This window comes from Microtus oregoni, unplaced genomic scaffold, assembly GCF_018167655.1.
Source record: "Microtus oregoni isolate MIOR12 unplaced genomic scaffold, Mior012 000050F_008, whole genome shotgun sequence".
Taxonomy (NCBI): Eukaryota; Metazoa; Chordata; class Mammalia; order Rodentia; family Cricetidae; genus Microtus; species Microtus oregoni.
This window is the reverse complement of record NW_024543232.1, coordinates 155,237-182,755: the sequence shown is the minus strand read 5'-3', so window position 1 is coordinate 182,755 and position 27,519 is coordinate 155,237. Positions and strand designations below refer to the sequence as shown.

The following is a 27,519-nucleotide window of genomic DNA, read 5'->3' as shown; positions in this document are numbered from 1 at the left end:
TAGAAATCCATTTTCTAAGGTTGTAGAAGTACAAAAGGAAGGTGTTGGCTCGGTTGCTTCCCTCTTAAGGATCTATGGGAGAGTCCTTTGTATACCTGTCCCCTGACTCCTGGTGATAAACCTTTGCTCATAGCATTCCCATCACTGCCTTCTTAGGCCCTCCCGTAATTTATTATGATTTCATATAGTTGATTAATGAAATCTTGATTAATTATATCTGCAAAGACCACATTCTCATCTGAAGTTAAATTTTTAGGCTTTGGAATATTCTTAAACCCTGTATGTTTATTACTGCCTCTTCCCCATCTCTCATTCATATTTGTACAAACTAATTTTCAGTGATAAGATTGATCATGCTGAAGAGTACGTCACACGTTTCTGATCAATAAGAAATAAATAAATAGTGCAATGGGAGAACCGTAAAGGCCCCTGTATTCCCTTCTGTTTAACTCCTGTACAGACTTAGGATAATTTTCTTTAAGTTTTTTACTACCTATATATCTATCCACCACTAGACAGTATTACTTTCCCCGTGTTTAAACACCCTGTGCTTCAACTAAATCATACATATACTGGATCTTCCTTTTCTGTTTAATATTGTATTTGTGAAATTCATCCACATTACAGTTTGGAGCTATAGTAAATTCTTTTTCACTGAAGTGTAGTATTCCTTTATATAACATTGATTTTTTTTTTTTCTGTTTCACTATAACTGGAAATTTGGATTCTCATTTGGATGAAGCATCAGTATCAATCCTGCTATATGATGCTTCTTGTATGGGAGTCTTGGGATGTATGAACATGAGTTTCTCAGGGTTTATACCTTGGAATGGAATTGAGAAGTAAAGAGTTCACAAATCCTCTTAAGCCTGTATCAGAACTGTACCTCCGGGGCTGTGGTGGTGACACAAACCTTTAATCCCAGCACTCAGGAGGCAGAGGCAGGTGGATCTCTGTGAGTTTGAGGCCAGCCTAGTCTACAAGAGCTAGTTCCAGGACAACTAGGGCTGTTACACAGAGAAACCCTGACTCAAAACAAACGAACAAACAAAACTTTACCTCAGCTCAACAGTTCCTTGGATTTGGCAGATTTTAGTGATTTCCAATTATCTAAGTGTAACGACAGAGAGGAGGAAGCTAGGGATGCTTGGGTATTATATGTATTGAATATTCTACTTTTAACTCTCTAGTCATAGGGTATACTTCCTATAAATGTGTACAAATTCTATCCTTGTGGCTATGCATTCATTTGTTGGTTATATGTGTTTAAAGTATCCATTCTAATTCCAGCTAATCATTTCACTGCCTTTATGATACCTCTTGATAAAATTCTTCATTTTATAGAGTAAAATATTTTCATATTTTCTATATGCTTAAGGCTTTCTGTATTTCAGTTAATCAGTTCTGTCTAGTGTGAATGTAGGAAGGTATTGTTCTTTGTTCTAAAAGTTTATTTTTTTGTCCTTCATGCTTAAGTCCTTAATCACCATGGAACTGATTTATGTATACATTGTAAAATATAGTTCCAGGTTTTTTCTTCTCAAATTGGTAGTATCTAACCAACACCCAAAGTCTATATATCTCAATGAACTTCTCTACAGGAAGAATATGCATTCTGAAGCTGTGGAGATTCACATGGATTTTATACTTTATCAAATATATGTTATACACTTATCCAGCACCAAAACAAAATTTCTTTAGTGAATGTTTGAGTCTTTTGTCCATTTTTAAATTTATGAGCTATTGGTATTTTTAACATTGTGTACTGAGATTTTTTTATGTGTTTTCTGAATACAGATCCTTTATAAGGCCTGATTCTGGTCTGTAGTTTATTTGTTCTTGTGTTCTTAATGGTGTCTTGAAGCATAAATATTTTATATTAATGAAGTTCAGTTTAGAAATTTATTATGTTATGATTTAAGCTTTTGATATCTTAACTAAGTAATCTTTCCTAGAATCAAAGTAAAAATATATAGTCTTTTGTATTTATCTAGAGTATCCACTGTCTTGGTTCCTATATTTTTTGCATGGAAATTTGTGTTTTAAGGTCTGATCTAAATCCTTAATTTTATATGGAGATTTCCAGTTGATTAACACCGTGTCTTGCAAAGACTATTTTTCCATTGAATTTCCTTGTATAATTTTGTTCTTTTGATCCATATGTCTGTCTTTATGTTTCAGATCCCTATTGGATGGACCTTTATAGTGAGTTTGACAAGCATAGTGACTTTTCCCGCTTGTTTCTTCTATCCTAGGTCTTTTGTATTCATGCAGATTTTGGCAACACCCTGTTGGTTTTTTTTACAAAAATTGCTGGAATTTAATGGAGATTGGATTGAGTCTGTCACTTAATTTAGAAAATTGCATCATTTTTTTTAGTATCAGTTTCTTCTAGTCCATGAATCCAGAATGTCTCTTCCTTTATTCAGATTGTCTACGATTCATCTCATCATTATTTTATATATTGTAGCATACCAAACTTCTTATAATAAATTTGTTTCTAAGCATTTTATTCATTTTGACACTCTTGTGAATAGAATTGTTCTGTTTCATTTTCTGATTCTTGTTTGCAAGTGTATAGAAATAAGTTGGGTTTTGTATTGATCTTATATTAGTCTAAAATGATCTAATTAAAGGTTTTATTGTTTTTTGTTAGTATAATGGTTTTATTATGGATAGCTTAGATTTTCTACATGGGAAAAAAGCATGTCTCCTATATATAAAGACAGTTTTACTTATTTTCTAATCTGGAAACTTACTCTTTACTTGTTTTTGCCTTGTATTCTCTAAAACCTTCAGTACATTGTTGAGTGGAAGTACATGAGCTAATGTCTTTGCTTTAATCCCAATCTTCTTTTAGTGTAATATTTTTATTCTTTGAGAACATTATACACTGTTAAGCTGTAGTTTGATCATGTGTACCCTCTACTCCTCATTGCTACCAGATCTATCCTCACCTTTCCACTCCCTCCTTATTCCCTATATTCTCATTTTTTAAAAATTGCCATCAGAGTCCAATTTGTGTTTCTCATATTCACATGGGGTGTAGAGTCTTTCTTTGGAGCATGGTCAGCTTACCAGGGGCCACACCCTTAAAGAAAACTGACAGTCCCTCCCATGGAAGCCATCAGCTGTCAATAGCTCCTCAGAGGTACAGGCCAAGTACCCTACTGTTCCTGCTCCGAGCTGGCAATGTTGGCTGACTTGATCCTGTGCAGGACTTATGCTAGCATAGCTGCTGTGAGTTCCTGAGTGCAACAGTTCTGCCATGTTCAGAGGCCAATCTGTATCATAAAGTAATTGTTTTTTGTTTTTTGGGGGTTTTTTTTTGGTTTTTCGAGACAGGGTTTCTCTGTGGCTTTGGAGCCTGTCCTGGAACTAGCTCTGTAGACCAGGCTGGTCTCTAACTCACAGAGATCCGCCTGCCTCTGCCTCCCAAGTGCTGGGATTAAAGGCGTGGGCCACCATCGCCCGGCCTGGTTTTTTTTTTTTTGTGTGTGTGTGTGTGTGTGTGTGTGTGTGTGTGTGTATGTGTATGTGTGTGTGCGCGCGCCCATGTGTGTGAAAGGTGCCTTTGGAAACCAGAAAAGGAATCAGATCCCTTTGAGCTGGCTTTACAGATCATTTTGAGCTGTCTGACATAGATACTAGAACCAAATGCAACTTCCATGGAAGAGCAGTGCCCTTAACTGCTGAACCGTCTCTCCAGCCTCTTTATTCTCAATATTCAGTCCTAAGATAAAGTTGTTAAAATGGTTCTCAAGATTAGGTGAGCTTTGCTCAGCTTCTAGAAACCACTAACATTCTTTGGCTCATGGTGCCTTCCTCACATTATTCCAACTGCTATATATGTCATCACAATTAATGTTTTTACATTCATGAGAGACATTGGTCTGTGCTTTTATTCTTCTGGCCTTGTTTACTTTTGGTGTTCATGGTACCAATAGAATTTATTGAAAAAGATTCTGTCTTCCTCTAACTTTTTAAGTTTTTGTGCAAGATTGGTTTTCAGTCTTCAAATATTTCATATAATTCACTAATGAATCCAACTGAACCTGGATGTTTCTTTGGGCTAGTTAGCTGATTAGTGATTCGATCTCCTTTGAAAGGTTTAGTAAATTATTCTCCTTTTGGAATCTGTTTTGACAATTTTATGCCTATGAATTTGTCAATTCATATAAATTTTCTTTCTTGTTGACTTAAAGTTCTTCACAATATTCCTTTATAATCATTTTCATGAGTGGTGATACTTTCTCTTTAGTCCATAATTTTAATCTTTTTTTTTTCTTGTCTCCTATTTTCTTGGGCATGTTGTCAAGTGATTTGTCATTTAATTAAATTTTTCAAAGAAACAGCAGACAGACCTGCAGATGGGGATCCACTTGGTGTGGTATTTTATGTGCTTAGTGTTAAGTGAGCACCACAGGAAAGCCCTAGCCTCAGGAATGAGGTCTTGCACCATCTTATTCTGCTCAGGGTTAGAATAATGTTGATATAAGTAGACTGCTAGCCATCTAGACGGATGCTAAGCTGACTCACATCTGAGTCTCACAGCATCAAGGGTCCATGGAGGCTCAGACACTTCAGGGCCCATGTATCCGTAATACATGGCAAAATATAAGTGTGCCACACTGACGTGTATGTACCTAGAAAATTGTAGAGCCCCCATCTGTGAGTGTCGGCCTGCTGTTGGCTGTGGTATCCAAGGTTTGGGTATAGTTACTAGAAATAGTTCCTTGGCCACTAAAATTGATTCTAAGGTGAGTCATAGCTGAACCTCAAAGTTGTCAGGACTTGTCCAATCCAGAAAGTTGAGTGAGAGTACCCCATTTCCACACTCATACAGTGGAAACTTGGGTATCTCTCATACAAGTCTACAGCTGATGTGGGAATGTACTTAGAAGGTGTATCTGAGCTTCGGACTGCTTGGAGCCTTTAGTTTCTACCAAGTGCTGGCTTTCACCATGATGGTCTTGGCATGGAACTCTGAGAAAAAGCTCTGTTCAGCTTTCATGTCAGTAGGTAGAGTCCAACTGTTTACTGTGCCTCCTGAGGATGGAGGCAGGGTTTGGGGAGTAGCCTCTACCTCAGAGCCTAATGTCATTCTCACGACTCAGTACACAGATACTGGCCTAAAGGTAGAAAGAAGCCCTGCACTAGATTTCACTGTGGCAGGCCTAGATTAAATTCTCTATCCAGGCTAATCTTCCTGGAGATGGTGAAGAAGTATCTTTTTGCCTTTTTTATAGCTATTCATTATGATGTATTTGTAGCGGGAAATTGCTAAATGTTATCTGCCAACTGGCAACTCTATTTTTATTAATTTTTTTTTTGAGATAGGGTCTCATTCTGCAGGCTTGGCTGGTCTGAAACTCAGTATGAAAATTGGGTTGGCCTCAAACTCGCAGAGATCTGCATCTCTCTGATTCCTGAGTGCTGGGATTAAAAATTTGTGCCACCTCACCTGACTCCAACCAGCTTTTTAAATAGTTCCTAGGGTTTTTGCTTTTATTGATCTCTCCTGAGAACCCAGAGTGTTGCCTGGCTCATAGTGGTTATTGAATAAGTATTTTTAAGTATATACTTTAGAATGCTCATACAGCTCCCATGGTTCTGTAGCCTCGCTGGTATGGTATTGGTATGATTGTATATACTGTCAAACATCAGATACTTTTCTATGGCTCTCACTCCTCATCTGACTTGCTGCATTTCACCAAACTCTAATATGATCAAATACTTTTTATATATCTATTAGCTATGTGGCTTTTTTCTCTTTTATGGAGGATTCATCAATCTTGTGCTCATTTTCCTCTTGGTTGCCCATCTCTGTTTCTTACAGATATATGAAACTTTATTGATCCAGCATTCACACTCTGTAATAGTTATCTATGTAGTAAATATCTTATCCTGTGATTTTTTTTGTCTATTTATGGCTTTTATTTTTATTCATTGGGTGCCTTGTGCCATAGCATATGTGTAGAAATCAGACTGCAACTGTAGGGAATTAGTTCTCTCCTTCCCTATGTGGGCCCAAGGTATTGAACTCAGGTCACCAGGTTTTGTGGCAAGTGCCTTTATCCACTGAGCCATTTTGTTGACACACTTTATGACACTTTTCAAGAACAGGATTTTTTTTATTTTAGTGAAGCTATATTGGGTGGTCATTTCCTTAATAACTACACCTTTTGTACCCTTTTAAAAATATAGTATTTTCGCTGGGTGATAGTGGCACACGCCTTTAATCCCAGTACTCGGGAGGCAGAGGCAGGCGGATCTCTGTGAGTTCGAGACCAGCCTGGTCTACAGAGCTAGTTCCAGGACAGGCTCCAAAGCCACAGAGAAACCCTGTCTCGAAAAACCAAAATAAATAAATAAATAAAATATAGTATTTTTAGTTTTTGAAATTAAAGTATAATTGTATTTTCCCCCTTCCCTTTCCTCCTTCCAGCCCTTCCTAGTATTTCTCTTTTGCTTGCTCTCAAATTTATGACTTCTTTTTCTTGAGTCCACCTTTTGTATCTTAAGATATAAATACTCTTATGCATTGCTGGTAGAAGTACAGAAGAATACAACTCATACAGGGTGAAATTTATATATAAAAATTACATCAGCATTTACTCCGTCTCGGCAATTTCACTTCTTAGAATTTATTTGAAATAAATGTTTAAAAAATACCAAATTTTAAATATATATATTAAACACACACATGGCTAACTTTTAGGGCTTAGTTCAAAATAGCATAAGACTTGATATAAGACCAGTATTTCAGTGTTTGTTAGTAGCAGAGTATCTGTTTAACTATTGTACAGTGAAGTATTGTATAGAAACAGTTTTTATATTAATATGGAAGTATTTATGGGTTATATTATTAAATCCAAAAAAGAAAGTTTCAGGCCATTCTTTATATAGGAGAAAGGTATAACTAATGAATTCCATTTATTATGTATATATGTTATATACGTATATATAAAGGAAATACTGGAACTGTAAGTCAAACTTAAGAAGAAATACTATTTATGGGGAAGGAAGGGAAAGAAATGAAGGGGTCAGAGATGGAATGATACTTCTGTAAAAGTGCTGTATAAATCTTTAGAGCTATATACATGTTTTGCATGATTACAAATGTAATAAAAACTATAATCAAAAAGGAAAGAGGGCTGGGGGTGTAGTTTACAATTGGGTGCTTACTTAGCATGCACTAAGCCCTGGATTCAAACCTTAGGATCACATACACACAAAACTCAAGAAAGAATAAATCCATAAAATTAAAAACCTGAAGCAAATGATAAACATAGTTGATAGCATAACCACTCAGAGAAAATAATTACTGTAGTGACTTTGAAGTAATACATATCTATTACTAACAATATATAATCTAAGGACTGCAAAAATATAAAGGTATATTCAATCATTTTATTGTTGTTAGACATATTAGTATTGGTTGTGGAATTTTTCAATTCTGTGAATATGTGTTAGAGAAAGCTAATAATAAAGCACTTTGGTAGTATTATTAGGGTGTGAGGAACTGGTGATAAAGTGCTTGCCTAGAAGGCAAGCAGCCTTGGGTTTGCTCCCCAGGTCTCCCCAAAACAACTGTCCAAACAAAATAAAAGAGATGCAGGTCTAAAACCAGAGTTAAATAGAAACCTTGTCATATTAAATTTGAATTGGAAATGTTCTTATAAATTTAAGATCAATTTTTCTCCTATAAAATAGCCTAGCTTTGCCTACTATAAAGGCTGAGAAGCAACAATGAACAATAATAGTTTCCAAGTACTTTTCATTTAAAGGAACCAGGGAACCTTGGGAAAATAGTCAAGGTTCAAGTTAGAAAATGTACAAGATAAGCTTGGGATAGCTTTCTGTTCCAGAAAATCAGAAAGCAAACTAGGAGCTGGTTTAAAGGACTTCTTATGTGTTCTAAGTGGGACCGCAAATAATCACTATATGTATTGAAATGCATATATTCTATAAAAATATGTGATTTCATAAGTGTACTGCAGATAACCACTGGTTACCATTAGGTATTTCTAAAGTAATAGTTTCTTATTGTCATAAATAATGAAGAACAGATGGAATCAGGCATTTATGTGCTTTTCTTATATAAACTATACTCAGGAAAACTAAAAGGTTGATGATTAAAACTACAAAAGAAATAATAGAGTCAAGGAAGGCCCATTTTGTAATTTGTATAAGTTAATAGATCTAAACAATAATCACCAATCACTATAAAGCCCATTAGGTAAAAGTTTAATGGGGGTACATAATAATTGAGGATGTGACAAACACCACTTAAATTCACAAATTAATTTCAACATTACTAAAAATGTGCAAGTGAACATTATGTACCTTTGGACATGGTACAATAGGAAATATACACTTAGATATGAAAATTTTTACATTAAATGTTGAACATGAATCTAATTAAATCTTTACAGAAACAGTCTTTAATATAACTTTCTAGGATATTATAAATGATCTTGATCTGTTCTGGATAATTTGGTATCTATGAGCAAATACACATACACACTAGGTATTTGAGATGCACCAAATTTGACCCAAATTGTTAAAAAAGTATATACAAGTGATAAGTGACCAATGACAACTGTATTAGACTAGATTTGACCCAAATTGATAAAAAAGTATATACAAGTGATAAGTGACCAATGACAACTGTATTAGACTAGATTTGACCCAAATTGATAAAAAAGTATATACAAGTGATAAGTGACCAATGACAACTGTATTAGACTAGATTTGACTGTCAAGAAATTTTGAACAAGTTATCATCAAAAACATTTTATTAAATCAATTTGTTCACCAAACAGATAATGGTTATATAATATCAATAGATGGAGAAGAAAAGTTAATGAAGAGATGGAACAGAAAAATGATTTAAAAGTTGTAATAGCCAAAAACCGATTTAGATCTTGATTAAATAACCAAGTATTTAAAAAGTCACTGAAATAATCAGTCATTCAAATATAAATTTGAAATTACTAAGTTAATGACTATGAAAATGGTATTCTGGTACTACTCAAATGTCCTTGTGAGTTAGAGGTATGTATACTTGGATGAGCTTGAGGTTTCTGGGTGCCTTCCTTACTTTGACCTTATGCAAGATGCAGTTTTAAGGTCCATGCACACTTACATGTACATGCATCTGCATGTGTGTGCTTGCACACACATACACACACACACTTGCTACATGTTATAAAAACCGTTCCTAAACTAGGTTCTGTATCTGAGATCCAGAGTTTATTTTTTATTAACTTTTAAAAGGTTGTACTGGGGAGGCTTTGTAGAACTTCCATATCTCTTTGTCTTGATCCAGATGAACCCCCAAAGAAGAACAAAGGTGATCCCATGAACAACCTGGAAAGTTTTTACCACGAGACTATAATGAAAAAGCGTCTTGAAGAGTTCCAACTTATGAGAGGTGAACCCTTTGCTTCCCACTCACTGGTCTCAGCTACATCAGTGGGTGATAGTGGCACAGCTGAGAACCCATCACTCCTCCAGGACAAGGGAAAGCAGGCAGCACAGGGTAAAGGCCCCAGTCTCCATGTGGCAAAAGTTATTGATTTTCCACCTGAGCAGTGTTGGACTGGGCCTAAGAAGCTGACGCAACCAATAGAGTTTATCCCTGAAGATGAGATCCAGAGAAACCGTTTATCAGAGGAGGAGATCCGAAACATCCCTATGTTTTCTTCATATAACCCAGGGGAACCAAACAAGGTATAGGCCAAATCGAGAACACAATATGGGTTGTTCTCACTTTATTTACCTCTACCTAACAGGGCATTTTTAAATTAACTTTGATTCTGCCAAAGATTATGACATAGGTATTCTGTTTGTCCTTAACCATCATTTTCTGAATACTATTTAAGTAGCCTATTTCCTACCATGTTATGTGTGCCTTTCTTAGGTTCTAAAGTCTCCTCAGAATTTTTAAATAAAAATGAGATTTAGCTCCTACCCACTAAAAGCTCTGAATTATAGGAAAAGTAACCACATATTTCCTAATGATTGACTACCTGGTTGTGGGTTCCGTTAAAAGCAAAAATTCCTAAAGCATTCATTTTTGTCCAATTTAAGAAAACAGAGTAAAGAATAATGTTCCCCGTTTTAAAAAACTGAATGGAGGGATACTGAAGTATTTGAACTGCCTTTCTGTTATATTATTCCTATTCCAAGGGTAGCTTGACCTTCATTTACTTTTTGTCATGAACTGTTACTAACATGTCAAAGAATAAATAGCCCATGGATAAATTGGGAATATCTGCATACTTAGCTAGCCATGTTTACTAAGACTTAATTTTCATATTTGCTTAGTTTTAAAAAATAAGAAAAGTATTATGAATGTACCTGAAGAATTTCATGTATTCTTCATCAATCCCATTCTTCCTTCTTTCCAGTTTTAACCACTATTTTGAATTTGCTAGTTCTCTTCCTGGGGACATTTTTATCTATTTACTACATAAATGGTATACAACTGTCCCTAACTAATAATAGCTAAGTTTACTTTCTTTTACATGATTATATGTGAAAAATATGCATTCAGTAGAACCTATACTCTGAATTTTGAATTTGTATTTTTGTCAAACAGGCAATATACATTATGGTGCTATGGTACTTTATTGAGATGCTGGGCAGCCATAATGACCCACAGCTCACAGTCAGTCAGCTCCGTGTCAAAAGTAGAAACCATTGACACTCTGGAGTACCAGGTTGCTAAAGTGCAGTGTTCCATAGATTATATATATTAAGTACATTTCTAAGGATATTGTCAACTTACAAAGGATTTATCAAAATATAACCCTATCTTAACCCCAGGTACTTCTTAGCTATCCATAAATATTTATAGATATCCATAGATACAGTTTTATACAGTTTAAAACTGTTACTATTTTTACTCAATATACCCAATATTTTAAAATTGTATTTCTAATGATACAAGGAACAATTTAGTAATCCACAATAGAAATATGATATAATTAATTTTCCATTTTTAAAATTTATTTTCCCCCATTACTTTACTGCTACAGATAAATCTGTATCAAGCATTGTTATGTATATTGTCGGTTTTCCACAGTACTAGAAATTGAACCTAACATCTTGGAAATACTAGGCAAATTCTTTACCCTTGAGCTATTTCCATAGACTTCTTTTTCACTTAATGTTGAGACAGAATTTCACTAATTGCATGGGCTTGAACTCAATCTGTAGTCCAAGTAATCATGAACTTGTGATCTCCCTGCCTTGGCCTCCTAAATAATTTAGATTCTAGACATAAATCACCAGGCCTGGCTTGTACACATCTCTTATTGCCCATGTACAAACATTCCTCCTAGACAGTATTTTTCAAGCTATGATTCATAGGTTACACCAGCAACCTATTTTAAGGAAATGAATAGAAGAATAGAATAGAATAGTAGATCAAAGTGTACCCCATACAGTTGTATTCCCCACAGTTAAGCACTGTTTCTTAAAAGTTATATTTTTTGTTCATGCAAAGTGTGAGAGAGTAGAAAAAAGGAATGGTATATATGGGCTATAGTGTTTAATGTAGTTCTTCCTGTAGATCTCAGGCAAAATATTGAGCAATATATCCTTCTCTTATATTTCACACATTTTAGTGTACATAGAAAGCACCTGAAGAAGTTATTAAGACAGGTTGCTGGCCTTCACCACCAGGTTTTTGACTTAGTGGATCTGGAAAAGGGTATGAAAATTTGTATTTCCAATGTGTTCCCAGGAAATACTAACAGTTTTGGTCTAAGAATGGAATTTCTTGGTTGCATACCAAGAAATGAAATTACTGATACAGGATATCCATATCTTCCACTTGTACCAAGGAGTATTTCAGAAATTTCCTTTACATCTTTGACAAAACTTTCTATTAGACTTTTAACTTTACTTAAGAGTTCAGAAAGGTAATTTATTTTTAAATTTGCATATTCCTATTTTCCAGTAAAGATGTACATGTATTTTTATATTAATTATGCCTTCTACTCTCTGAGTTAGCTTTCTGTTCCTTTGCCCATAATTTGATATGTCTGCCTTCTTATTTTTAATGATTACTTTTCATTTTTTAAAGATTTCTTTTTATTGTGTGTGTGCCACATGTGTGAGAAGAAGAACAAAGAAGAGAGTTATTTGGACTGCTAATTTCTGAGTATTTTCTGAAATTAATGGCAGACTCGTAGCCATACATTCATGAGAATATTAGCAAGATAAATACCAAAAACTACATCTAAGCTAACATATTCAAACTATAGAAAGGCAAAAAGAATGAATGCTTTATATAGGATCAAAAAGAATTACATCAGACGTATCACAAGGCAACACAAGCAAGAAGAGAATGGAATGAAATATTTATGTTTAGAGAGAAAAAAATCCCACCTGCCCAGAAAACATCCTTTTGATACAGACGAAGCAAACTAACAGTTCTTGGACAAACAGGATATAGAGAATTTGTCACAATAAAATTATTCTCTTGGGCTAGAAAGATGGCTCAGCGGTTAAGAGCTCTGACTGCTCATCTTGAGGTCATGAGTTCAATTCCCAGCAACTACATAGTAACTCACCACCATCTGTAATGTGATCTGGCGCCCTCTTCTGGTCTGCAGGCATACATGCAGACAGAACACTGTATACATAATAAGTAAATAAAAAAAATATTCTCCTAAATCTAGGAAAATTAGATAGCTTAATAATTCAGATTTATGTAAAGGAAGAACATAGAGGAAAGAATACACGTGGATAAAATAGTGTGATTTTTTTTTTATTCTGTAAAACAGAAGCAGAGAGAATACATTTTATGAGATGACACTTAGGTTATTACAGAAACCAGTTAAAAATATTACAATAAAAGAAAATTACAACCTCCTGTTTTGTGCATAGAAGCAAAAGTCCTAAATCAAAGCATTTTGAATGTTATAATGAAGTCTATTATTATATATAGAAACCTCAAAATTAGGTCCACAGAAATTACTGAATTGAATTTTTACAAAGCAAATTCAATGCAGAAATGATAATCTTTTCTATACAAATGATACTAGAACAACTGGCTATCCAAATTCAAAACTAGACACAAACCTTTCCTCCATCATAAAAAATTAATTAAAAATACATGATAGGCCCATGCAGAAAACAATAAATGTTCCAAAATATTTAGAAGAAAACGGGCATAAAATCTAAGTGGCCTTATCTTTGCTGTATTTTTCACCAAAAACACAATTTGTATTAAAAATGATAAATTATACTTTGTTCAAATTGCAAATTTTTCTGTGAAAGACATGTTAGAAATATACAGAAGATATATCGTAGATTGAAAGACATATTTCACAGCACATGCATATCTAACAAAGGACTTACATCTACAATATACAAAGAACTAAAACTTGACAGTAGTAAATGAACAACTCAATTTAAAAAATGGTCAAAGTATAAAACTAGATGGCTCATCAAAGAAGATTCATCAAGGAATTGCAAATGAAATAATGAGATGTTATTATTAAGCATGCACTAATATTAATGACAAAACTGATTTTATGTGTATATATATATATATTTATACATATATAAGGGCATGTGAATACTTGCAATGACTATTCATTATTGCCAAAAACTAGAACCAATCAAAATGTCCTCCAAATGGATACATTTGGCAGATGGATGCAATGAAATGTAATTTAGCAACAAAAATAATTGAGCTATCAAACCATATAAAGACATAAACTTTAGATGCATCTAATAAACAAAATATGCTACTATGTAAATAAAGCATTTTATTATTTTGTAATCTGGAAAACTCAGAATGACAGAGAGGCATCAAAACAATAGTTAATTATCAAAAGTTAGGTGAAAGGAGAGAAAAAGTGAAGTTTAAAGCATTTTTAGGTGAATAAAATAATTCTATGTGATAATGAAATGGTGAAGGCAAGTTGTATGTTCAAGAGACTATATAAAACTACACAGTACAAAGAGACTCTTACTGTGCACAAGTATTTAAAAGTCGTTTCAGAGATTAGAAAATTTCAGAAAAGAGTAAATACTATGATAAGAGTATATAAAACAGTAAAAAAGTGTCTATAAATCACTAAAAAGATAGGAGGAAAGGTACTGACCTAACTAGCTTTAGAAATGTGTAATCTGCGAGACTAGCAGCAAATAGGAACTGTACATAAACACCACACCCAGGTTGCCAAGGTTGTGTCTCCTGGTTAACAATGCTGATACTGCTGTGCACACATCTTTAAGTAAATGGTTGGCAGATAGTAGGCGCAGGTTTTCATAGTTGGAATTTGGAGATAAATAAAGGGAGAAAATTAAAATGATCCATGCGGTAGTAGCTTAAATTTGGGAGCATCACTGTGGATTCATATATAACTTAATCCAGACACACGTAGTTTACATGTAGTAGAAATATTTGTCTGCATTTATACACAGGTTAGTATTAGCATGGCAAGCCCCCAATGAATCAAACTTGCCCTTGCTCAGGATGGATTACTTCTAATACCATTCTCTGCCAAATGTAACAAGAGATCTTCAGAGAAATAAATGGCTGGTCCTATTACTCAGACAGGAAATACACAAGATTAGCCTTTAGTACTTTTGTACCCAAAGGTAAAATAGCAGCATAAAACACAGGAACTGATGGATAACTCTAATAATCAAAGCTAGAACTCTCTGTGCAACAAACTAAACAACTTTAACTTTCAATAATGATTCAAGATATAGACTACCCTTATCTTGTACAGGTTCTGAGAATTAAAAACTTGAGGAAGGAAGTAGAGAAGAGATAAATCTTAGGAACTTAATTCCCTGCTGCTTGGTTTTGAGTGGCTTGTGTTGACCTGTTTCCCAAGAGTACTATGGAAAGGAAGACAAGCAGTTAATGGAGGAAGCTGACCAGCACTCCCTCAGGCAGGAAATGAAAGCAAATATCAGCAGTCACAAATCAGTGTTGTTAGCATTTCTGCTGTATACAGTGTGACCAAAACTGAACTCTGCCAGTGTAGTTTTCTTCCCAATAACTCGTCATCACTCTAGTCTAACATCAAGAAAAACAACAGGTAAAACCTAGTAATGGGCTATTTTTATAAAAACCAAATCTGACCAGTATTACTACAATTTTCATAATCATGAATAATAAGGAAAATCTGAAAAATTGTCAAGAGGAGTTTAAAGATACATGACAGCTACATGAAAGGTAGTACTCTAGATGGTGTCTTAAACAGAGAATAACATTAGGTAGAAACTAAGGAAATGCAAATAAAGAATGGACTCTTGTTAATAATGTAACAGCACTAGTTTATTAATAAAATGAATATAACATAAATGTAAGATATTTATTAAGTCAGAAACTGGATATGAAGCATAAGGATATTATATTTAAGCTTGGAAAAATCAAATCAAATTTGTAAGGCTTTTTAAAAGTTACAAATAAATTCAGAGAGTATAAACTATATAAAGTTCAAAATATGCAATCAAAACTAAATATCACACAGTGCTAGCAGAAGGTTTTGTTTTTCTGTTTCACAATCATGCTTGTCTTATTTTAGGGCCTCCCAATATCTGTATGTCTATATATGCACGTGCTATAAATACATATCTATGTTTTAGATACACACATAGATATATCTGTACATATAAGTATGTGTGTAAACTTTTGCAGCAGAGAACATAAAACCGAGAAAGAACAACCTGTTGACCAGAAGTTCTTTTTAAAAAAAAAACAACCCACAACAACAACAACCAAAAAAACCTTTTAATCATGTGGCTTGGGAGGTGACTCAGCAGTTAGGGTACTGGTTTGTTTTGTTTTGTTTTGTTTTTTTCCCCAGAGGACCCAGATTTGATTCCCAGCATCTGCCTGATGAACAGATTGCAACTCCAATTCCAGGGACTCTTCTGCCCTTTCTGGTATCCACAGGCACTGCATGTACATGGTACACAAACTTACATGCAGACAAAACACTCATACACATAATATTTTTAAATACTGAAAAATAAAAAAATATATTTATGAGAAGAAACAGTCAGTATGGATCTTTTCTAATTGTAGAGAAAGTTGGGATCTGTTCCCACATACTCCCTTCCCCGTTTTTAAAACCTGTTAAAATGATTTTTATTGAAAATAATCTTTTTCATATAAGATATTTTGATCACAGTTTTTCCTCTCTCATGTCGTCCCAGATCCTCCCCACCCATCCAACTCCATGACTTCTCTCTCTCTCTGAAACAAACAGGCAAATAAACCAAAGGAAAAGATAAGGCACAAAAACATGTACACACAGACACATACATCATACACAAAAAATAAAACCCATAAAAACACAAAATCAGAAACCACAGTATATAAGCAAAAGACCAGTAAGATTTTTTTTTAATGCCCAAACAAAGCAATGTGGGACAAAAAATTAAAAGTACCATTGCATTTGTTTTGTGTTGACGGTCTTCTGCTATGTATTGGGCTTAATCTTAAATCTTACACTGCTTTCTAAGGTTAAGTGGTAAAGATTCCACTATTTAGTAACTTTAATGATGTTTAATGTATTTCTCCATATATTTTAGTGACTATATCAGTCATTTCCTGACTGTTGTCTTTTCTGTTCTAGTGTGAATTCTTTCCTAATTTTTAAAGCAAAAACTTTGTTAAATTACTTTTCCCTCTTTCATCCTTTTTGTATTGTTGTTAAATAATACATTGGATCTACCTTCCTAGGAAAAATATAAGTACCCAAAGCAGTATTGTTGGCTTTAGCATGATGTTGTATCGCAGGTTTGTAGGGATTTCTCATCTTCCATGACTGAAGCAACTTCCTCATTTTTCCCTTACAGTAACTTACCATCATTATACTTTTAGCTTCAATGAGCTGGACTACTTTAAAATGCTTTGTCTAAGTAAAATAATATAATATTTGTTCTCCTGTTACCTAGTATATACTCCTAAAAGTTTATCTATGTCATAGCATTTGATAGTGTTTATGGAAAGCAATAAAACCTCAACTTTTACCTTAAAAAGAATAAGAGATAGTTTATTCTTGAGCCAGATATCAGTGACTATGACCTGGTAATGCAAATTTAGATTACCCACAATCCATGCTGCAAGATGGTAACAGTTTCATGACTTTTTATAGTAACAGAAAAACAAAGAAAATCATAAATCAAGGTACTTGCAAGTACATTGGTGGAAACATCAGGTAGGTGGGTTACAGCCAAGTGGAGAAATCTCTGCTATAGGCCTCATATGCTTCCTGATGATATTCTTAGCATTTGGGTAGGTGGAAGCTAATGATCTGTTCATACATTTCACAAGATTTCACTTGTCAGTGACAAGCATGTTGGGTCAGACCCAGGGGGGCAAGGAATAGATATTAAGAAGGGTGGCTAAAAAGATAGCTCAAGATAATTAATTATAATTAGGCCCTCTGCCTGCATCATCCAAACCTACCCACAGGCATTGAAGTTCTAGTTAGTTTTTAGCGTTTTATGGGATTCAGCATAATGTATGGTTTCTTTCCAGAAAATCTCATTCACAATAGGTTTTTTTTCCTTTTAAGGATTAAATAATATTCCAGTCTAATATATATGCTACCTTCTCTTTCAATAGCATCCTATTACTAATTGATAGAATAGTATCCTGAGGGTATTAGTCACAGGTTGGTTTTTTTGTTGTTTAATTCTGTTTTCTTCATGGTCTCTGTTTCCTCTCATTTGTTTTTGTTGCCCCTGTTTTCTATTCTCCACATTAGAAGCCTTTCTAATTTGCCCGATAATCACTATCCTTATTTCTGGCTGTAAAGTTGTTCAGAAGCTCTGAGATCATGGCCTTTGTGTACTTTGAATTCACGGTGATATTTTATAATCCTTGCACTTAGGAGACTGAAGCAGGAGGTTTGTGAGTCTTAGACCAGCCTGGGGTATTAATGAGACCAAATGACAATAACAAAATAGTAATAACAATGACCCAGACGATCTGGCTGAATCACTTGTTGAAGAACTCTGCTATTCTAAGTTAGTATTTTTGTCTTTCTTTGGCATTAGTGCCCCTAAAGGAGACTGTCCCCTGTGCTTTCTTGCAAAGGAACTACCAGTGTTCTGGTAGAGGAATGTTGGTCAGATCATGGGTTTCCCAGTGTTTGGTATGCATTCTTTCAGTCTTGCTTTCAGAAAATACTTCTCTTGACCTCAGCTATACAAGACATTCCACGTTTTCTGACAATTAACCTTCAATATACTACCAGGATTGGTGAGTTTCCCTCAGCCAGTACTATAATTGCAGAGGGTTTAAAGATCTAATTTATTTTACAACAGCTTTCAGCTTCCCATCTTCATTTTAACCCTATCTAATGACATCTATTTCCCGAGCCACCCAAAGCTATCAATTCTTGAAGCGTTTATGCATGTGTTTGGTTTTTCCTTTTTGTATATTTATTTAATTTTTAGACAGGATGTCACTGTGTTGCCCAGACTGGACTCTTATCCCAACTCAACCTTCCTAGTTGGTAGAACTATAGGTTTTTATCACTGTGCCAACTTTTAAAACTTGTGTGTGTGTCGTATGTGTGAGGATTATGTGTATGTGTATATGTGTGTACATACACACACATAGAGGCCAGAGGTCAATGTCACATGTCTTCCTCTAGTTCTCTCCATCTTACTTTTTGCAATAGGGTCTCATTGAGTTTAGAAATTATCAACTAGCTAGACTGGTTTGGGGATCCACCCAGCTTTTTACATGGGTACCAGGGATTTAAAATCAGGTCCACATCTTTGTACACACTTGTATCCACTGAGCCACCTCCCTAACCCACATATGACTTTTGAAGACTTTTAAAGAAGATTGAATGTCTTCTTGATTTTTTTTTTTGCCCTAAGGCTTTGCTAGTGAGCTTTTTTAGTGTGCTTCATTCCTACTCATTCATTTTTATATCTTCCAGAACTTTGTTGCTATTACTTTCTGAGTTCTTTCTGTCCTGTTGGTTTCAGGCCTTTAGCTTTAGAGTTTAACATGGAGAGAATAACAGATAAATGTTCAGTCTCCCATCGGAGAGTAATTCAAGTCATAATGCAAGAGTTGCTTTCGTTCTGTGATATTTTTGTCACTTTTCAATTTGTATTAGGTGCTATACCTGAAGAACCTTAGTCCTCGGGTGAAAGAAAGGGACCTTATCTCATTATTCGCTCGCTTCCAGGAGAAAAAAGGACCACCCATTCAGTTCCAAATAATGACTGGACGCATGAGAGGGCAGGCTTTCATCACCTTTCCCAGTAAGTAGCTTCATCTAGATAATCACTCCAGTGCACCATCAGTTCACGCGAGGCTAACATATTACCTTGCTGAGTTAGATATAGCCTTAGCACATAGAAGGGAGCCAGTAAGGAAAATACATTTCCAGTATTCCTAGATCTTCCTTGCTCTACTTAATTCCTCTTCTCTATCGGTATTGTATAACCACCTTACCCCGGTGTCCTCTATTTCCCAACTTTTGACATTTCCTTTCTACCCTACCAATATTTATTTTCTTTATATTGATAGTACTATTTCTACTCTATAACAGAATTATTCATAGTTAATATGTTTGCATTGTTATCAGAAGACATATACTCATGTCTTATTCCTTTAGAACTAAGTGATTTTAAGCTCATTAATTCATTACCAATTCATAATTATTGAAAGATGATACCTTCTTCCAAATATCACTTGCATGTTAGTGCATGGCTTGTGTTCTAATCTAAGTGCAAGAATAATACAGTAATTTTTATTTCAATAATAAATTGGCCAGTATGTTTTTTGTGGAAAGACTCTAGATAGGATCTGTTCCTTTCGTTGTCCCTAACTTGACATTTTGACACTTGGTTAATTTTTATGTGGGCAAGTGATTCTACACATTAAAAATGCTGATCTCCTTTCCGTTGCTTTCATATAACCTTGTACTATTTTTTCTGTCTCATTGAAGGTTTGTAGATTCTTTGTAGCATTGGTTTTTAATCTTTTGAAGTGAGAATTCCTATTAAATTTTTAAAAATTTCAAGGATTTTCACAGAATATATATAACCTACTAATTGAAAGATTCATAATACAAAGGCTTTATATTAATTTGTGTACATGTTTATATAGTGTGTGTGTATATATGCACATGCCTAAGCATGTATGTAGAGGCCAGAAGCTAACCTATAGGATCTTCCCTAGTTGCTCTTCCACCTTAATTTTCTCACTGAACTGAAAGCTCATTGATATGGCTAGGCTGGCTGGCCAGTGAGCTACAAGGGACTACCTCCCGAGTTTTAGGGTTGCTGATACATGCTTCCATACCTGGAGTTTTATATGGGTACCAGGGACCCAAACTCAAGTCCTCATGCTTACATGGCAAGCATTTTGCTACCAGAGCCATGTTCCCAGTCCCAGTTTTACACTTCTTAATTTGTGGCTTTTTTACTAATCCTAACAGCTATAGTACACACTTGACAATTTGTGGGATGTCTCAGACAAAATGATCTCAGTATTGTCTGCTTATAATTCCACAGACTCTTGTCCATAGTCTACCCCTCCTTATTTCTTACATATAGTCTCTGAGACCCATATGTTAAATATTCCTGCTATGCACTATATATTCACATACACAAATTTTCTGTATATCGTAAGAGAAATTCATTATCCCAATAAGGAGTCCCATAACCACTTTCCCTCTAAAAGAAAAACGTAGCTAAGTATGTTCAATAATGTAATAACTTCTTTTATTTGTGTAACAATTTTGAAAAATTTGCATGCATATCCATAATCTATCTAGAGGCATGTTTACAATTATGTTTAACTTATATTTCTTTAGTTCACTCCCTATGTATCTTTATTTCTTCTATATATTTGAATCAAATATACATTTTGAAGGTCTTTTGTCATTATTATTATTACTATTACTACCCACTAATTTAATCTTCTTGACTTACACAAATTGGGACTTATAGGCATGACAAAAATATTTAGCATCATGATTTTATAGCAAACCAATCTGAATTAAATTTGTAATAATAATTGAGTGATTAAGCGCTATATAATTTGATGCATTTTTCTTATTTTTTTTCCAGATAAAGACATAGCATGGCAAGCATTGCATCAAATAAATGGATATAAACTTCATGGGAAAATATTGGTGATAGAGTTTGGAAAGAACAAACAGCAACAGCCAGCTGTCCAGGGTGCTTCCCTTATAACATCTGCTACAGATAGCAGTACAGAAATCAGTGGTAGCTAGAATACATATCGACACACGTACATACACATTTGGATATATGTATGTGTATAAACACACACTCCTATCTTTCTTTTATCGTAATCTAAAATCTAGGATATATATATACATAGAAGTTTGTTTTTGGCCGGGCGGTGGTGGCGCACGCCTTTAATCCCAGCACTCGGGAGGCAGAGGCAGGCGGATCTCTGTGAGTTTGAGACCAGCCTGGTCTACAAGAGCTAGTTCCAGGACAGGCTCCAAAACCACAGAGAAACCCTGTCTCGAAAAACCAAAAAAAAAAAAAAAAAAGAAGTTTGTTTTTAAAGTGAAGAGGAAATATTAGAAAGACAGTAATTAGGACAGTGGCTTTCCACATTTAAAGAGAATTGTTATAAAAATTTCCCATAATTAAATACTGTATAATCTAGAAAATGACAATATAAAATTGACACTATCCTGAGTATTAAAGATAATAATCATGCACTATATAGGGTAGAAAGTACCCTGAGCATTAAGATCATAGAAAACCTTTAATTCTCAGGGTAAGTTACATTATTGTTCCTGAAGATTCTTTAAAATTTTTGCAGTCTTTAATGTTTAGTCCAAATACTTTTTCTGAGACTGTTTCCTGTATACAAAGATTTGAAACTAATTCAATGTTAAAATATTTATTTACTAGAACTCATTGTGTTTTGTCAGAACTTTAAACAGTTATAGTAGGGAGATTCATGAGTTGATCAACATATTTAATGATTGCTTACACTGAGTTTTCACAGTCCTCAAAAAGATATATATTATATATCTATATATCTATATATTATATATACATATAATGCTGGCTTCTTTTAAGCCAAAATATTGGTAATCTCATGATACTATTAAATTCAAAACAATAGACATTAAACATGGAGTAACTGCCTAATACATATTAAACATTAGATATATGAACTTTAAAGAGGGAACAAACTAGCAGAGAATACTATAGGGACAGGAAAGAAAGTTCTATACTTTAGAAGAAATGCATCCTGCCTCAAACTCCTAGTGATTTGTTTATAGTTGTTGAAGAATAGAAACACAATATGGTATAGACTAGGTAGTACCAACTTTGGAGTCAGACCTGTGATCCTCATAGTCACACATGTTTACCAACTTCAAAAGCCACTTAATCTGAGCCTCATTGATCTCATCTGTACAGTAGAGTAATATTGCTCCTTACCTCACTGAGTAAGGGTTAAATGAGATTATACCATCCAAGGGGGAAAAGTGAAGGAAATGTAGGAAACTCCATTAAGCACATCAAACAATATATAATAAGAATTTCATTTCAAAAGGGAGAAAGGTGCATAAATACCGCAAGACAGCCAGGTGGTGGTGCCGCAAGCCTTTAATCCCAGCACTTGGGAGGCAGAGGCAGGTGGATCTCTGTGAGTTCAAGGCCAGCCTGGTCTACAAAGTGAGTTGCAGGACAGCCAGGACTGTTATACATAAAAACCCTGTCTCAAAAAAAAAATACTGCAAGAGGACCATGGCTTAGTAAGTAAAGATACTCACCACCAAGCATGAAGACCTGAGTTCAAACCCTAGGACCTACATGAGAGAAGGAGAGAAACAGTTCCAGTAAGTTATCTCTGATTTCCGGAAATATGCTATGGCAAGTGTGCTCCCACATACATATATACAAAATTACACATAAATATTAAAAAAATCTTCAGAAATAGCGGCTACAAATATTTCAAATTGAGTGACGAAGCCATATTATAATAAAATACTGAAAATTCAAGAGACAGAGAAAATCATGAAAATAACCCAAGAAAACTGAAATATTATTTGTCATGGGTCTCTAGATTACCAACTAACTTCTTATCAGAAATGGGTATTTCTGATAAATGGCACATTCTTGTATTTACAGCTATTCAGGAGGCCGAGGCGGGGGGAATCAGTGGAGCCTGATTCAAAACCAGCCTGTGTAAAGAGAAGTGAAATCCTGTTTCAAAAACGAAAACCAAGAAAAAGTGACATAGTTAAGATCTCAGAAACAGTGGAGGTGGCCGTGAAAGGTAAAATACCTCCCACATACTTTTTAAAAGCTGGAGAATTTGTTGCCAGAAGATCACACAAGACATGCAAGAGGACCGTTGTCAAGCTGAAAAGCAAGTGACCTTAGAGAAAAATTTAAATCTATACATAAAACAGACAAACGTGATTGTGTGTGACTATAAAAGACAATCTTGAATACTTTTTCCTTTATCTGTTAACGAATTTATTTACTTTTTTTTGGTTTTTAAAGACAGCATTTCTCTGTGTAGTCCTGATTGTCCTGGAACTTGCTATATAGACCAGACTGGGTTCAAACTCAGAGGTCCACCTGCCTCTGCCTCCCAAGTACTAAGATTTTGTTAACTTATGTTTAAAAGTTGTATTAAGTTGTATATAGTTGCATTGTATCTCCTATAACAAAAAAGTCAATGTATTTGCCAGTAACAGACGAAGATCAGAAATAATGCTTATTTTACTAAAAAATAGCAGAAATCCATAGGAACAAATAAAACAAAGGAGTAAAAATATGGCTAATTTTATAAAACAGTAAATAATTCAGCATCTTGAAAACTACCATCATTGTTTTTAGTGATAACCTTAATATATTGCTAAGCCTGTAACATATAGAAATAGCTAGCGTGCCCCAAATTCGGAGGAAAGGGGAACAAAAATATCAACTAGAGATAAAGATCTGTATTTTTTGTTAAAACGGTCAATGTTTTAAGATGTAAAAATTTTAATTACATTTTTCATAACAACAGAGACCCAAAATAACCTGAAACAGGGCAGGAAAGTAAAGAAAGGAGAAATTGACAAGTCTCTGAAAAGCTGAAATACTCAGTGTTTCCTTTCTACTGAAAGTAGTGCTACACAAGTGATAAACAAAGAGGTAGAATACTCCAACACTGTGAACTGAATAGATCTGAAAAGCAGCTATAGAACATTCTACCCTACAACACTAGAAGATAGATCGTTAGCCCATGCCTATGAAACGTCTTCAGGCTAAATCATGAGCTAAACCACAAAACAGGCCTTAAAAAAATCCAGATAGACTGAAGTGATGTAAAGCATGTCCTCTGACCACCTGGAAAGAGGTTAGAAATCAGTAACAAGAAATTGGGAAACTCTCAAATATGGAAATTAGTCACACTTAAGTAGAAAGTAGGTCAATAAAGAAACACAAGGAGGGCTGGAGAAATGGCTCTGTGGTAAGAGTGCTTGCCTACTCTTATAGAGGCCTGAGTTTGAGTCTCAGTACCCACATCAAGTGGCTCATAGCTACCTTTGTCTATGTAGAAAATTTTTAGAGATAAGCCTATTTAAAGAGAAAAAAGATCATATAGCAGTAATTCAGTTTATATCTTAAGCTGTAGGAAAAGAATAGCAAACTATACCTAAAACAAAAAAAGCATGCAAGATAAATGAGAGAATAAAATACAATTAAGAAAAGGCAATTAATCTAAGCAAGAAATTGGCAAACCTTTTACTAAATATCACAGGAAAAGGTAGACTAATTATTAGAACGAGAAAGGACGGGGTAATGCTACTGATCTTTGGGAAATAGAAGGTATATGATGGAATAGTGTTATACTTGTGTGTCGATAAATTGACTTACCCAAAATGAACAAATTTCTAGAAAGATAAGTGCCAACAACAAAATAAAGGAAGTCAGAATAGGCATAATAACCAATAAGAGAGATACCCTCAAAGAAAAGTCCAGACTTAAATTGCATTTTATTTGCATTCTACTAAATGTTTAATGAAACAGTAATCCAATTTCTTCACAAGCTGTTTTGTTTTTGTTTTTAAGGGAACTCTTCTGAGATACACTACTACAACATGGAAGAACCCTGAGAATATGTTCAGTGAAAGAAGCCAGTCACTGCTGAAGGAAAATTGTAGGACTCAATGTAGATGTAGATGAAGTATCCCGAATTGGTCACACACACACACACACACACAGATAAAGGGTATGTAGGGATAACTAGAGTGGATGGGAAGTCTTTGCAAGTAGATGAAAATGTTCATAAATTTCATTAATACTTGTATAGCAATGAATATACCAAGTGGATGAATTTTGTGGCATATGAGTCTCAGTGAAACTCACAAAAATAGGAACTTGGACATTATCCAAATGTCCATCTGTCAACACGAATGACTTATGGCACATCCATTTAGTGGGATACAATGAAGCCATTAAAACAGTGGACTCGATCTATGAATATATTGTGACTTGTACCAAGTTTTTATATTAAGTTATAAACTAAGATGTATGTATGTATGAGATGTATGTATAGTAAGGATACATTTTTAAGCAAATAGTTCATGTGTATAGTTTGTAGAGATAATTTCAAAATCAATGTAGGAAAGAAATAAGGAATGTGTATAATAAGCTGTAAACCTTCTGGAAGTAGGACTGTACAAGCTGAAAAGACACCTTCACCTTGTGTTGTGGTTCGGAGTGTTTTTTACCTTTTTCAATATTTTTTAAATTAAAATAATTTTTAAATATTCTTACAAACACTTAGCTTCCAGAATATTTGTCAGAACCACTCTGAGGATTTCTGACTTCACTCAGGACAAACTTCTATTCATTTGCTATATTGCTCACATGATTAACGCTCCAATTTTTGATAATGTGTAAGGGATGAGAAGTGAAGGACCCTGGTTACAGCTTCTTGCACAGTTACCCAGGGATGTACTTCTCAGCCAGGATTCCCAGAAGGGACTCCTTCGTCTTAGGTGGAAAACCTTACCTCCTCCTCACTAGACCTACAGACCACATACAAATGGAGAAAACTAAAATCGAAGATACCTTTCAACTGGTGCAGAGATACAGAAACTGGTGTATCCAGATGATGAAATTCTACTCAGCAATAAAAACTAAGGAACCATATATGCAACAACTTGGATAAATCTTAAATGTATTTTGCTAAGTAGAAGCCAGACTCAAATGGCTGCTTACTGTTATATTTCATTTGTGTGTTTTCTGGAAAAGGTGAAGCAATAAGGCAGAAAAATCAGGAGATACCAAGTGTTGGAACAAGGGATTTTTTTAGTAATGGGAACTTTATGTTGTTTATAGTTAAAATGTGTATGTGTTTGTTAAACTCAGAATTATACACCAAAAGAATGAATCTTAATGTGTGATTTTTTAAAAAAAAAATAAAAGTAATTTTAATGAAACAAAGATCTGCAAAGACAATCATTTCCATTAACTATTGTAAGCATTGTGTGATCTCTGATTGCTACAGAAAACCCAAAGTCACTTTATTTCCTTTTTGTTTCTATTAGGTGAGCCGAAGCCACTAAATCCAAATCTCTTTATTACTTACTTTTCTATTGCTGTGATAAACACCGTAGCCAAGGTAATTTATAGAAGGAAGGTTCTATTTGGGTCTTACAGTTCAGAGAGGAGTCCATTACTGTTGTGGCAGGAAGCATGGCAGCAGGCCATGTCAGAAGGCATAGCACTGAAACAGCTGAGAGCTCACATACTGATCCGCAGACAGGAAGCAAAGAGGCACACTGGGAATGGTGCAAGTCTTTTGAAACCTCAAAGCCTATTCCTAGTGCAGCAATCTTCCAATAAGGCCACACTTTCTAATCCTACCCTAATAGGTTCACCAACTAGGGATCAAGTATTCAAACATATGAGCCTATGGGCCCATCTCATTCAAACCACCACAATTCTATAGCTAGAGATACAACTCATTAGTATTACACTTTGTTTAGCATGCATGAGGCCCTAGGTTCAACCCCCAGTACTACCTAAAATTAAAAATGTAAAAATCTGACCCAGATAGAGTAGTGTATGCACTCAGGACCAAACAACAGGAAGCTTACTGACAAAGACTAAGCTGAGCTATGCAGTGAGTTCCAAGCCAGCCTATGCTACAAGTAAGAACTTTTTTTTTAAAAAAAAAATCTGTATATGTATATATAATTTTGCCATTAAAAAACTAAGAAATTTATTTGTTGCTCCAAGTGCTAATATCCTTCACATACAATATTGATTTTAGTAAGAGTCACTGAATAGTGCCAAACGTTTGGTCTACTAGATTTTGATTTTTCTCCTATATTCCCTGCAGCATTGCCACATAGTACCAAAGTTAATGTGTGCCTCCACTTTGTGGGCTGGTGCCTCTTTAGCAGCACTCTTTGTACCCTCTGGAGCCAGTTAAGATGAGGCTTACTTAAACATGAGTGCCACGATGAGCTGATAGCTGAGGTGACGAGT

The 27,519-nt window shown here is 34.7% G+C and overlaps 1 protein-coding gene across 5 annotated transcripts in view; it reads left to right on the top strand.

Moving 5' to 3' along the window:
- Window positions 1–26,454, top strand: part of LOC121436936 (RNA-binding protein 41) — a 51,438-nt gene extending 24,984 nt beyond the window's left edge. Inside the window, exons 5-8 of one of the 5 annotated variants that reach the window (XM_041636838.1) lie at window positions 9,335–9,738; window positions 19,134–19,281; window positions 23,152–23,299; window positions 25,090–26,454. In XM_041636838.1, the coding sequence (XP_041492772.1) occupies window positions 9,335–9,738; window positions 19,134–19,281; window positions 23,152–23,192 (593 nt within the window). In that variant the 3' untranslated portion in view covers window positions 23,193–23,299; window positions 25,090–26,454. Of the gene's footprint in view, window positions 1–9,282; window positions 9,739–19,133; window positions 19,282–21,096; window positions 23,300–25,089 lie in introns of those variants that run through there. The other 4 variants (XM_041636835.1, XM_041636839.1, XM_041636837.1 and 1 more) reach the window with 4 other exon arrangements.
- The last annotated feature ends 1,065 nt before the right edge of the window (window positions 26,455–27,519 follow it).